Here is a 14,534-nt window from a genome sequence, read left to right as displayed (position 1 = left end):
GGCGGTGGGGCCTGGTTTAAAGGGAGAAGGTCACGGAGATGTGGAAAGGCTCGGTGCCCTTCTAACCTACGCCCCATCCCGAGGCATGCCGGTGTTGGAGCTAGGAAAAATCCTCCTTCGACACTGATGTTGTTCAATGCCAGGTCCATAAATAATAAGACCAGTATGCTGCATGATACTTTTATGGCAGCTAATATGGACCTGGTATGCGTGACCGAGACTTGGGTGAGGGAAGGAGAAACAGTTGCTCTTGGTGAGCTGACCCCCCCGGGTTATGCGGTCCTTCATCAGTCACGAACTGAGGGTCGGGGGGGAGGGGTGGCAATCCTTGTCCGGGAGGGTTTCTCCTTCAAGCCGCTTCCCGCCCCGAAGATCTCTGGCATTGATTGTGTGGGCCTGGTGTGGAATGCCGAGGAGAGTTTGGCCGTCTGCTTGGTGTACCGACCGCCCAGCGCACCAGCAGACGCCTTACCGCGCCTGCTAGAGGTGGTTGCTGGGTGGGCCTTGGAGTACCCCAGGTTGATGGTGCTGGGGGATTTCAATGCCCATGTAGATGATGCCACCTCGATACAGGCCACGGACCTGGTGTCAGCCATGGCAACACTGGGACTCTCCCAATTTGTATCGGCACCCACACATGAAGCAGGCCACACGCTAGATCTGATCTTCGGGATGGGATTGGATGTGGTTCTGGATAAAGTAGAGTTGGTGCCATGGTCAGACCACGCGGTTGTGAAGGCCCGGCTGGGCGTGCCACCCCCCTCCTGCAAGGGCGGTGAGCAAATTTATGCTCGCCCACGGAGACTGATGGACCCAATTGGGTTCCAGAATGCTCTGCGGGAACCAATGCTCCACGGTGGTTCATTAGATGAGCTAGTGGAGGGCTGGCAAGTCCGGCTCTCTGAGGCCATCGATGAAATCGCCCCCCGTCGTCCTCTTCGCTGCCGGAATCGCCGGGCTCCTTGGTATACGGAGGAGCTGCGGCAACAGAAACGGGAGCTAAGACAACTTGAACGCGTGTGGCGGCGATCTCGGGACGAGGAAGCAAGAACATCTTATAGGCTGTTTATGAAGTCCTATGAGATGGCGGTGAAAGCTGTGAAGAAAGAGTATTATGCAGCTTCCATCGCATCAGCTAGCTCTCGCCCAGCTAAATTATTTAATGTGGTCCGTTCATTGGTCTCCCAATCAGGTGGAGACCATCAAAAGTTGAATTTGGAGATAAGCTGTGAGGCTTTTGCGAGCTTTTTTACTGATAAGATCTTGCTTCTCCGCCGCGACTTACCAGCCACAGTTGATACAGTAAATGAACTAGAGGCCCCTTGGCCGTCTTCGGGACCCATATTAGATCATTTCAGCCCTCTTTTCGGGGAAGAGGTGGACAGGATTCTGCAGGTGGTACGGCCTACCACGTGCCCCTTGGACCCGTGCCCATCATGGCTGGTGAAAGCCAGTGTTGACGGGCTTCGGAATTCCTTGGAGGCGATTATAAACCTGTCCTTGAGCTCTGGGGTTTTTCCCAAGGCGCTGAAGGAAGCTGTGGTACGGCCTCTTCTGAAGAAATCATCATTAGATCCTGCTGACCTGCTCAATTACCAACCAGTTTCCAACCTTCCGTTTTGGGGGAAGGTGATTGAGCGGGCGGCAGAGAAGCAACTGCAGAATTTCCTGAAGGAGACCTCAGCCCTAGACCCCTTCCAGTCTGGTTTCCGCCCGGGACATGGGGTCGAGACATTGTTGGTCGCCCTCACAGACGATCTCCGCAGACATCTGGATCAGGGCGGATCAGCACTGCTGATTTTGCTGGATCTGTCAGCAGCGTTTGATACTGTCGATCATGAGCTTTTGACCCACCGCCTTGCCGATGTGGGGATTCAGGGGACAGCACTGCAGTGGCTGGTCTCCTTTCTCCACGATCGGGGACAGAGGGTGGCGCTCGGGGTGAGGGTGTCATCTCGTAGGCCACTGGTTTGTGGTGTGCCACAGGGAGCGATACTCTCTCCATTATTATTTAATATCTATATGCGCCCCCTCGCCCAGCTGGTGCGGAGTTTCGGGCTTGGGTGTCACCAATACGCGGATGACACCCAGCTTTATCTGTTGTTGGACGGGCAGCCTGGATCGGCCCCTGATGCCCTGGAGCGTGCTTTTGAGGCTGTGGCTGGTTGGTTGAGACAAAGTCGGCTGAAATTGAATCCCACGAAGACGGAGGTCCTGTATGTGGGTCGTGGGGAGATGGCTTTGGGACCCCAGCTTCCTACACTTGATGGGGCAGCACATACACTGGCCCCGAGGGTTAGGAGCCTGGGGGTGATTCTGGATTCCTCCTTGAAGATGGAGGACCAGATCACTGCAGTTGCCAGGTCTTCCTTTTATTATCTTCGGCAGGCCAGGCAGCTTGCCCCTTATTTGTCTCCCCGTGACATGACTACAGTGGTCCAAGCAATGGTCACCTCTAGGTTGGATTACTGTAACGCGCTCTACGCTGGGCTTCCCATGGGCCTGATCCGGCGGTTACAGCTGGTACAGAATGCAGCAGCGCGGGTCATTGCTGGAGCACCGGTGTGGGAGCATATTACACCGGTGCTACGCCAGCTGCATTGGCTGCCAGTGGAGTACCGAATCAGGTTCAAGGTTTTGGTGTTAACCTACAAAGCCCTACGCGGACTGGGACCGACGTATCTGAGGGACCGTCTCTCACCATATGAGCCCCGGAGGACTCTCCGCTCTGGCGGAAAACATCTTTTAAGTGTCCCTGGCCCTAGGGAGGCCCGCCTGGCATCGACCAGGGCCAGGGCCTTTTCAGTCCTGGCCCCGACCTGGTGGAATGCTCTGTCTTGCGAGACAAGGGCCCGGCAAGATTTGCTTGCATTTCGCCGGGCCTGTAAGACAGAGCTATTCCACCAGGCATATGGCTAATGCCGGGCAGTGCCCGCCCCCCCCCCCCCGTGAAGGGGGGGTTAAACCATCACCCCTATGCAAACACAGAGGCATGTATGAACCACTGGGCAGCATGAATTGTTATATTTAATGTTTTTAAATGTATTATTTAATGTTTTTAAATGTTTTTAAACATGTTTGTATTTGTTATCCGCCCTGAGCCTGCGAAAGCAGGGAGGGCGGAATATAAATATAATAAATTAAATTTAATTAAATTAATTAGTTCTGAAAAGATTATAGTTGAAACATGGAACAAGTTACTTAGGTAATTAGTTGTGAACTTTATTTCAGTAGAGTTGGATCACTCTCTCCTGCTATGTATGAAATGTTGCTGTTGGAACAAGATTCCTCACAGCAGAAGGGAGTGGTAGGATCCAACCCTTGGCTTTCAGTTTTGGTGGATTATGCCCATTTTGTCTGGAACTTTGTGCAAATGTCAGTGGTGAAACTAGTATGTTCAACTGTGACTAAACACGTTGCAAGTACTAAGAAGTACTTGCAAACATACAGTCTTGTCAGAGAAATTATACCAACTCTGGCTCAGGGGTTTGCAGAGCCAAATGTAGGTTAGTGCAGAATCAAATATGGCTCTTTAAAAAATGAAATACTTAAGTAACAGTAAACAGGAGGATAGGTGGGATGCTAGAGTAGACAGTATGTGAAGGGAATGATGGGGGAAATTGTATGCAATCCTAAGAACACTTTTCTGAATAGATCTAATTTAATTAATTTAATTTATTAAATTTCTAGCCCGCCCGCCCTGCAAACAGGCTCAAGACGGATAACAACATTGTTAGACTAAAATTAATAATACAATACAAAGTACAAAACACAATGTAAAACCAAATCCAACAGCAGCAAGGATATTAAAACTTACACACTTCTTCAGCAATCGGAGGGGGTAGGATTCTGAGTAGAACTGCTTAAGATTGTTCTGTAAAGGGCTTCTTTGAGATACGTAGAGAAAGGGAAACGATAGAGGTGAGTGTATGCCAGTAATCCAAGTGTGAACTGTGCAGAGTTATACTACGGCACTGAAACAGTTGTGCAGGGTTCTCCTGTGTATATATGTTACTTTGGGCTGCCAGGCATAAGGGTGGCAATCCCAGGAGTTTTGGAGGCAAGGCATGGGGAGGAGGGCATGTCCCTCAGATGCATCGACATATCATCACATCATAGAGACTTGGAGAATTCCTAGAAAGTCACTCAGTGTGGGGATGTCACTTCCAGGTCTTCACTCAAAGTGATGTTGCCACATTACACAATGCCATCTTGTTCCCCATTTTTGCTCCTGCTACTGCACTGAACAGCAGCAGGGACAGGAATGCTAGAGTGGAAGGTTGCCCACAATAGCAGGCAAATGTACAGCTTAAATACTATTTATTGTGGCCATGCCAATACTATTTATTGTGACACCCTACATGTGCCTTTTATTAATAAAAAAATTGCAGGCATCACAGAAACTTTGAGCTACAGAAACTATATGGATTATCTTCCAGTTATCAGTAGTATTTAAACTGTATATTTCTAATTTTGCAAATGGGCTTTCTTAACTGGGTCTTTAATGATCTCTTAATTTGAGTTTTGCTGTGTTTTGACTTTTTAAGAATAAAAGATTGCTGACCACCGCTTTAGCTGAATACCTTAACTTGAACAGCTTAACTTTATTTTAAAATAAATACTATTATTTGGCCATTATATTTGTTTCAAGATTATTGCATTTATTGCTAACATAAAATGATAAAAGTGTTAAGTATTCTTAATATTCTTAAATATATTCTTAAGTATTCTTAATATTCTTAAATATTGGCCTATGAGTGCATAGAGTCCCTGTTGCCAGTTCACATCTCCCCTGAATGTTCTCAGTTCACATATCTCCAATACATCTCAGTTTACATAAACTCCCAACCCCTGAACACTTTGGGATCCTACAGTATCACATAGGAGTGTGCATGCACATGCATGTGCGCGCACACGCACACACACACACAATCAGTATTATTTTGATTTGGGTATCTGGAATTCCATATATATTTGACTTTTCCAATATTTAATTTAATTTAATTTATTATATTTATATTCCACCCCACTTTCGCAGGCTCAGGGCGGATATTTGGGTCCAAAAATACTGGTTTAGCATTCGGATCTGAGTTTTATTCAGCAATCTGAATACGAGCGGAACTACAAGTGACAAAAGGCACAGGTTGGACACTTGTCAGCTTCCCTCAAGTTTTGATGGGAAATGTAGGCATCCTAGTCTTGCAGCTTGGCTCTCTGACTGCTCCAATGGACTTTTCAACTGTCACTTGTCCAACATTCCACTAAGCTGCCTACATTTCCCATCAAAACTTGAGGAAAGCTGACAAGTGTCCAACCTGTGCCTTTTGTCACTTGTAGTTCCGCTCTACATCGGCTCCATTATTTCCTATGGGGAAACCTATTCAGTGAGGCTGGAGGGAGGCGCTTTTTCAAGAAAACTTCACCAAAACTACATGGGACTTAGTACTGCCTGTTCATTAAAGATCTCCCAAGTTTCAAGAAGATTGGACCCACAGGTCCAATTCTACGGGCCCTTGAACAAGCTGCCCCCAACACTCTCCACCATGGGGAAAATTCCAAGCTGCCTTTCCAGCAAAAAAACCTTACCAAACACATACAGGGGCAACCACTGGCCAAAGAGCAAGGCCTAGTCCCAATGCAAGCTGAACCAAGAAAGCCCAACAGAACCAACATGAAACCAGAGAATCTCAGCAGAACCAAATTGAAACAAAAGACATTGTTGCAAGCCCAACAGAACCAGTGTAACTCACAGAAGCCATGTGGACCCCACATACCATAGAACAGAACCAAGTACCAACATCAACTGCCCAGCAGAACCACCAACCCAGCACGAGCACTGGCACTGGCAAGTAAACTTAATACAGGATGGATTCCTCTCCAAAGGAAGATTTCAGAAAGTGAAGTAACCAAAGTTCTTCCCTCTCTGCAGTCTGCAGCCTACACTGTCACTGGCTCAGAGGAGCCTTGAGACAGAGCTGCAGAAGTTGCCCTTCATCACTGGCCCTCTTTCTTCCCACCCTTGTAAAGAAGAAAGTTAACAGTGCATAAGAACAACACTGCAACATTCACTAGGTTCATTTTCGGTATCTGTGGGTTAGGTTTCTGCTTCTTTTAAAACATGGGCAGTGTGGTCTCTACTTTCCCTAACATCTCTTTGAATCTTCCTGCTCCATGTGCAAGAGAACAACATTTTTGGTGCTGCAATTTTAAATTTTCTGCACAGAATGGTGCCAAGGTTCAAGGAGTGTACTGGTGTTTTGGGGGTGGGGTAGAGATTCCAAGTTGGAGTTTGTATTTTATATAGTATACCAACTGGATAAAGTGTCCTGCTGGTTTTCTAGCTAAATTATCTTTGGGAGGAGCCCTTTTTCCCACCTCCCCAACACAGACTGACAGAAGATGCAGGCACAAGGTGTGTTCACTCACTCTGAATGTCCAGACTTGGGAAACTGAAGAGCAGCCAGTGGACCTTCAGGAAGACCAGCCGCTCAGCTCTCCAGGGAAGCAAGCGAGTGTGATGACGGCTGACGACGTTGCCTGTGTGGGAGAACACATGTTTATTCTGCATGCTCATCAGAGGGCATGGGAGGAGCCTCTGAGCTATGAGAGAGAGAGGTCTAGCCAAACCACCTCTTTTTTCACCCAGTAGCTCAGAGGACAGGTGACATGCAACTCACAGGGCTCTGAAAGGTAGTCTCTGACTATTTTCTCCACCAAATCCTGGCTCACATGCTTCACATTTCCAGAAGGGCCAAGCGATATATATAAATTGAATGTTATTTATATAGAGGGACCTGTGAGGTGCTGTCAGATGCTCGGGATCACCTGTCATATTCAATACCCCCCTGCACCTGAAGCTGATGCTGTTAGGGTGTTTCTGTTATTTGAATCCGGGGTGGGAAACTGGGAACGGAAGGTGTTTGTTCCTGTTGTAATCTCTCCCGAGCCTGGCAGCCTGCTTGACCTTGAGCAGTCCATGAATCACACAGCCTGTTTTCCTGAATGCAGAGTTAGAGGACTGTTAGGAGAAAGGGGGAGGAATTAGAAGTAGCCTTGGGGAACCTATATATGCGTGATACTTGTCTGTAGTCACCAGTCCTAGCAAGGATGGCGTAAGTATATGATACTGGCATCTTATCAATAAAGAACTTACTCATGAAATGAAGTCTCTTGAGAGTTGCCTGGCATCCTTACAGGTTTTCAGGGCAGAAACCCTGTGTTGGGGGGGAGCCAGAAAGGGATGCCTGGGGGTGAAAGGATTGAGATGGCAGCATCCGGGGGGGGGGGGAGCATTTTTCCATCTCTTCCTCTTCTGCTATCTCCATCCTCTCCTGTTTCTCCTTCAAAGGCCTGCTGCTAGCCTCAGAGGAAACTGGGGGGAGGCTCATCACTGATGGCGAACCTCTCTTGAAGTCTTCCAGCATGCTCTGAGTCCTCAGGGCAAGCTTGAGGACCAGAAGACTCTAATTCCACCCCAAAGGACACCTCATTTTGCTCCTCCTCCAATTTCTGGGCTACAGGAGGGGGAGCCTCAGCAGAAAGCTTCTGTTCAGTGCCCAACTCCTGCCTCAGATATCTGTGAGGGTTGGCTTTCCTGCAGCTCCCTCAGCAAAGAGGAGGTTTTGAGGCCTCTTGCTGTCACCTACCCACCTTCCAGCTGGGCTGGTGGAAGGAAGCTGGACCAAGGCAGGCCTCCTCTGTTCGAATGGAGGGAGGGCACCGCCCTCTGTGCCCCCTCTTCTTTTTACTGCTGGTAATGGCACTATGTCTCTGGCCTCTTTTGCTTGTCCACCTATTTTAGCCTCCCCCTTACTTTTCCAAACTGCGGATGTGCCTACTCTTGCCTTGCAGCTTTTGTTCAGTATCAGATGTTCCTTGTTGACAGCTTCATAGTTCCAATAGTTTCTGCAGTTCCAAGGTCATTCTCCTTATCTTGCAACACCAGCTAGGGAGGGGTGAAGGAAGAGACTGACTGTAGGAGCTGTTCAAACAATTATCATGTGCATCAGTATAGCACAAGACAGTCTATTTCAGAGACAGAAGGGCAGGGGGATTCTTGATCTTTGTCCTAGATGTTACCTCTGCTGTACATGCACACAGTCGCGTTTCCCATTTGCGTTTGCAAGCATTCTCTATCTCTAAACATGGCTAAAGAAATTCCAAGCTAAAGTTGTTGAGTGCACAAAATAGTTCAAGGACAGTTACAGTTTGCAAAATTACCTGATTTCTTGGTCCTGAAGACTTAATAGAAGACATATGAGCATTTAATGAAGCATTTCATAGAGCATAATCCATTAACAACCAGTATTGGATATGGAATTTATATTACAGATATGACAGTATTCCCGAATGCTGCCATCTGACAGAATGACTACCCAGTCAAAAAAGAGTGTGGAATAAAGATGAAAAGGATATTTTAGAGTAGTTACTAGTGTCTGTTCCATTATTCAACCTCTGACTGCAGCTAACTACAAAGTAAATTAAATACAAGCAGTTAGAAAAAGCATATAGCACTTTCGAAGTACTCTAGTTTACATTTTTCCAATGTAAACATCTTTGCTGTAGAATTTTGCTAATTTTCTGTGAAGTCTTGTGGGCACTCCTCAGTACCATTTTTTATTTTATTATTCCTGATCTATTTAGTAAATTGTGGACCAGTGGATATCAGCAGTTTTTATAATCTAAATTTCAATCCACTCACCAGCAGCCAAGTTATACTCTTACTCCCAAGCAAGTGAATTTTTTTCTCTGGCAATATTGAACTTGCCCTTAACAATATTAACTGAAAGCAATTTAAATGCTTTCACATTCTCCAGGAAAGTGATTGAAAAACTGTGGCCCATGGGCCAGCACTGCTATGCAGTGTGTTTTCAGGTCATCAAAAAGACCATGACGAAAATAATAGAAGAAAATGAAGACCTTTCCCAAAGCTAATAATGGTGAATATCAAATTAAAACTCAATTCATTCTGTACTCCCAGAAAGCTGTGCTGGATGTGTGGAGGGGAACATGTTGCTAGCTTCATGAAGGCATTGATAGATTAACAATTGTTCAATGTAAATTGTTTGTCAGTCCAGGACAGTGATTCTTACACGGTTGGGTTTGTGTGGACAGCTGCTTGGAAAACCTCTATATAGCTGGTGCAGTGTATAAAACCTCCTCTTATGTAGGTGATACACATGGTGAGTAACTCATACATATTATGAGCTACCACATGGAATAGCATCTTAAAAGCAGCCTGTCACAGAGACACTTGCAATGTAAGAACCTAGCTTGTGTACAAATATTTTGGCATCTTGGGTAAAAGGGGTCGGAGAGGGAGTTGCTTTCTATCAGCCTCACACATGGCATCCACAACATAAGGGACTATGTGCTTCACAAAGTACAGGAAAACCAGAAGACTGATCTGCACTCCAGCTAAGAGTCTGTGGAGAACCAGTGTGGTTTAGTAGTTAGAGTGTCGAAGTAGGACCTGAGAGACCCAGGTTCAAATCCCCACTGTGCCATGAAAGTTTGCTGGGTGGTCTTGAGCCAGTCACATACACTCAGCCTAAGCTACTTCACATGGTTGTTGTGAGGATAAAATGGAAGAAAGGAGAATGATGGGATAAGATATAAATAAAATAAATAAATACATTAGAAAGGAAAGATTCTGCCACACACAGTCGCAAAAGAGTATCAGCTCAAAATCATTATTTATCTGGTGATTTGTCCCACACTCTGTTAGAAAGCATTATTTTGGCTGGAATGGGAAACACCATACACATTCTTTGATGCAAGCTTTTTACAGATTTTATTCTACTTCTAAGGAAGAGCACCAGCTACAAATGCACAGGGCACCTAATTCCTTAACAAACAGGCAAACATACCTGCAGCTTGTGCGATTTTTCCTATTTAAAAATCAGGTTTTTTAAGTAATCAAAATATTGTAATGGTGCAGCGTATCTTGTGTGAGGGGTGGGGTTCATCTAGTATTTTCTTACATACATGCTAACTTTTATTTTGTGTATGGAGAAAGGAATACAAATTTTGAGATGCATTTTTATATGTTCTATTTCAGATGATCATTCTCGAGTTAGACTGCAGCTCATTGAAGGGGACGCAAACTCTGACTACATCAATGGAAATTACGTTGATGTATGTATATCATCTAGACAACAAATCTAACAGTATCATTCAAAGAAACTCATTATTTGTTCATTGGCTAGTTAAAATAGATGTTGTGTGTGATGAGAATGCCAGCTGCTAACCTTTGTGAAAAACCACAGACAAGGGATCCCATATCTATGCTAAAATTGACATTAGAGCTACTGAAGATCTGTTAATATGGAAGGTGTATCAGTCATTTTCTAAATTGCCACATTCTGGAGTACAGCCTTGCCAGTAATTTTATCAGGCTACTTTTCCTCCTGGAGCTTATGTAAACAAAAGAAATGTTATTTTCAGTATCTGTCAACAACCTGGCATACTTCCACATTTAAAAGAGAGTAGCTTGCATATTAATGTGACAAAACTCTGTAATTTCTAATGCAGTGACTTGCAATCTCTTGTCATCTCTGCACTTTTAAGGCAGCCTTCAAAGTATAGTCTGCATCTGTTAACCAGAACTTCTAATGCAAGCAAGACATTTCATTAAATATGTATGCTGTTTAATTATTGAAGGCTGCTTCTTTGTTCAGCCTGCATCATGTTAAGTTAATGTTTTACATTAGAATAAATTCTTTAAGAGACAGCATTTTGGGGACATTGAGAAAATAAAATCAAAATTAGATCTGAAAATCAAGGGAAAGTCAATACCATTTTAGGCCCAAGTCAGTGCTATAGTAATAATCATGGTCATACATAACACTCATGTTAGTAACTGAAAAAAACTTATTCATTAACAATGTTATCAACATTGTTTTCATCTTCATTAATGACACCTTGTGATGATACTGTCATTATCTAATGCATATGCATTTCTGTTGAGTATGTTAAAAGGAGATTAGATCTTTCTTTAGTCAGTTAATACAAAATAAGAGTTGCAACAAGCAAATTATTTCTGTTCTTATTTGCCAGTCCCACTGTTACAGATTATGCCCCTCGGCTTGCTTTCAACTAAATACATATAAATGATGGTTAGCATTTGGGTATAAATCTAAGCTAATATTAATATTGCTAATACATCAATGCATTGAATGTGGCACACCAAAAGCAAATTATAATATTGCAGCAGAGTTGCAGTATCAGGGTTACAGTAAGAATACTATCTATATTGTCCACCTGCAACAAGCCAATTGTTCATAGGCAAATTTAGAGTTATCTCTAGGAAACAATTGTCACAAGGTTATAAAATGTTACTACTAATGATAGACAGATTTTCAGACACATGGAAAAGTCAGTTTATTTTCCATTTCAAATTTCCAGCATCTCTTGAAATCATTAATCTGAAGAAATCAACTTCTGAAATATATAAATGGTGAATTCATGGTCCATTCAGAGTGCAAATCAGAAAATCTGCATGATTGGGCCAGTTACAGGGACAGTTTTCCTGGTAAACCTGGGGGAACAGGTAAACCAAGTACTATCCAGTGGACTTTGTACTATCATTTTCAGTGCCAATTGCACATACATTTCCTGTTTTAAAGACATAAATAGTATTAACAGCATGCCCATAATACAGTAAGCAGTGACGTAACAACTGTTCTTGCACAATATATATTTTACGGGGAAAATCTCTTGTATGTCATATGACTGTCCAGTAGATCAGGATTTAGGCATGCTTTCTGATTGTTCTACTATACCATAGTACCAATAATTCAGATAATTCACTTATCTTAGAGTTGCCCACTCTGGGTCAGGAAATTCATAGAGATTTGAGGATAGAGCCAGTGGAGGGTAGAGTTTGGGGAGGGGACAGACCATAGTAGGGTATAATGCCATGGAGTCCACCCTCCACAGTAGCCATTTCCTCCAGAGGAACTAATCTCTGACATCTGAAGATCAGTTGTAATTTGAGGAGATCTTCAGACCCTACCTGTACTTTGGCAACCCTACTTGCCTCCCATCAGAAGTGGGGTTGGTAGCATGGACGAGATCTTACAAACATTACAGACCATACTGGGGTAACTTTTCAGTGGCCGCTATATTATCTTGATGGCATAAGCATTGGGTTTTAGTGGCTGTGTCTTTAAAACTCCATGGCCAAAAGATGTATTAGATGTTATATTTTAGATTAAATAGGAGTAAAAAAAAATGCTGCTGCATATTGCAAGCCAGAAGTACAAGAAGCACACCATGACTCACTAACTAAGGAAAAGTCAAAATATAACACAATACAAGTAAAAAGTAATAGAATAATTAACATAGCTCAATATACAAAGAACCCAATAGGGATTTAATATAACTCAGTATAAAGGGCAAACAGGTATTAACAAGAAGGCAGGCAAATTATAATATATCACAGGCCTATATAAATTATGTAAAGTGCCTGCAAATATTGTTGTCTGTACTATTGTTTCCTTGGATCACACTGATATTCACTGTATGCATATATATAGAGGGTCACAGGCACTTTACATAATTTATATAGGCACTAACAACAAAGCCTGTTGTGGGAAAAAATACAATGGGCTCTAGAAAGGGGAGGGAGGGTGGGCAGGTAGGTATTCCCTCCTCCTCCGTCACTGATCCTGGCCAGATGAAGGCGGGGGGCAGGCATTGCCACCTGCCCCGCACTTGATCCCAGCTGGGTGAAGGGGGGTGGGCATTGCTACCTGCTCCAATCCTGACCCCACCTGGGTGAAGGCAGGGGGGTGGGCATTGTCACTAGCTCTGCTCCTGATCTCAACCAGGTGATGGGAGGGAGTGGGCATTGCCACCTGCTCCACTCCTGATCCCAGCTGGGTGATGGCAGGGGGCAGGCATTGTCCCCTGCTCAACAAATGTTCTCTGCTGGGTAAAGGGAAGCCGTGCATTGCCCTCTGCTTTGCTCTTCATCCCAGCTGGGTGAAAGCGGGGGGCGGGCATTGCCACCTGCTCTTCTCCTGATCTCAGCTGGGTGAAGGCGAGGGGTGGGCGTTGCTACCTGCTCCACTCCTGATCCCAGCTGTGTGAAGACAGGGAGCGGGCATTGCCACTTACTTTGCTCCTGATCCCAGCTGAGTGAAGGCAGGAAGTGGGCATTACCACCTGGTCCACTCTTCATCGCAGATGGGTGAAAGCGAGAGACAGGTATTGCTACCTGCCCTGCGCCTGATCCCAGCCGGGTGAAGGTGGGGCGCACATTGCCACCTGCTTTGTGCTTGATCCCGGCTGGGTGACGGGTGGCAGGTATTGCCACCAGCTCCACTCCTGATCCCACCTGGATGAAGGCAGGGGAGCAGGTATTTCTACCTACTCCGCTCCTGTTCGTAGCTGGGTGAAGGTGGGAGACGGGTATTGTCCCCTCTCTGCTCCTAATCTCAGTTGGGTGAAGGTGGGGGGCGGGAATTGCCGCCTGCTCCGTTTCTGATCCAAGCTGGGTGAAGGCGGGAGGCAGGCATTGGCGCCTGCTCCATGCCTGATCCCAGCCGGCTGAAGGTGGGGTTGGGCATTGCTTCCTGCTTCGTGCCCAATCCCAGCTGAGTGAAAGGTGGCAGGCATTGCCACCTACTCCACTCCTGATTCCTCGAAGGTGGGGGTGGGTATTGCCACCGGCTCCATTCCTGAACACAGCTGGGTGAAAGTGGGAGACGGACATTTTCCCTCTTTGCACCTGATCTCAGCTGGGTGAAGACAGGGGGTGGGCATTGCCACCTGCTCCACTTCTGATCCTGGCTCGGTGAAGGCGGGAGGCAGGCATTGCCACCTGCTCCACGCCTGCTCCCAACCTGGGCTTCCCACTGTGGCATGCTCTCTGGAGGTCTGGCTGCCTCATTTGGGCATCCCTCCACAGCAGCGCCCTCTGGAGGTGTACCAGGGTAGGAAGTGAGTTGTCTTGAATATGCTTAGCCTTTTATATAGTAGGATAGGCACTTTGTATATTGTCATAGGAATAATGGAGTATTCTGTTTAGAAGCACCTTGCACTTTAACCTGTCTTATTATAGATCTTAAAACTGACATGTTTATTATTCTATTACTGTTTTTGTTTGTATTGTGTTATATTTTGACTTTTCCTTAGTGAGTCACGGCATGATTCTTGTACTTCTGGTTTGCTACCATGACTCTCCATTTTCTGTTTTCATTTTCTTTCACTTATTGCAAGCCAGCAGATAGGAATATTTTATTTATTTATTTAATAGCCTGCCTTTCTTGATGAGACTGTACAGTCAAATACCATGAGGCATCCAGCAGACAATACAACAGGGCTAAGATCACAAAGGTTAGAAACAATGCAAAAAAGTATCAAATATAATATCTTATAAACAGTACAGAAATGAAATTTGACAGAGTAACATAGCACATGCAACAGAATAGAATAGACTACCATCCTGTTCCCTTTATAAAAGCACCTTCCATTTTATTATACTTCAGCCTTATTCCCTTTATAGTTTCAGGTGGGTAGATGTGTTG

General features: G+C 45.0%; 1 protein-coding gene across 6 annotated transcripts in view; it reads left to right on the top strand.

The window, feature by feature from the left end:
* The window catches only part of PTPRM (protein tyrosine phosphatase receptor type M), a 749,315-nt gene that overhangs the window by 640,818 nt on the left and 93,963 nt on the right, over positions 1-14,534 (top strand). For all 6 annotated transcript variants that reach the window (XM_054985128.1, XM_054985127.1, XM_054985126.1 and 3 more), the window contains one exon: positions 10,061-10,137. In XM_054985128.1, the coding sequence (XP_054841103.1) occupies positions 10,061-10,137 (77 nt within the window). The remainder of the gene's footprint in view (positions 1-10,060; positions 10,138-14,534) is intronic.

The sequence above is a fragment of the Eublepharis macularius genome, chromosome 7 (assembly GCF_028583425.1).
Source record: "Eublepharis macularius isolate TG4126 chromosome 7, MPM_Emac_v1.0, whole genome shotgun sequence".
NCBI classification, from domain to species: domain Eukaryota; kingdom Metazoa; phylum Chordata; class Lepidosauria; order Squamata; family Eublepharidae; genus Eublepharis; species Eublepharis macularius.
Note: the sequence above shows the minus strand (reverse complement) of the source record. Positions and strands in the feature narration are given on the sequence as shown.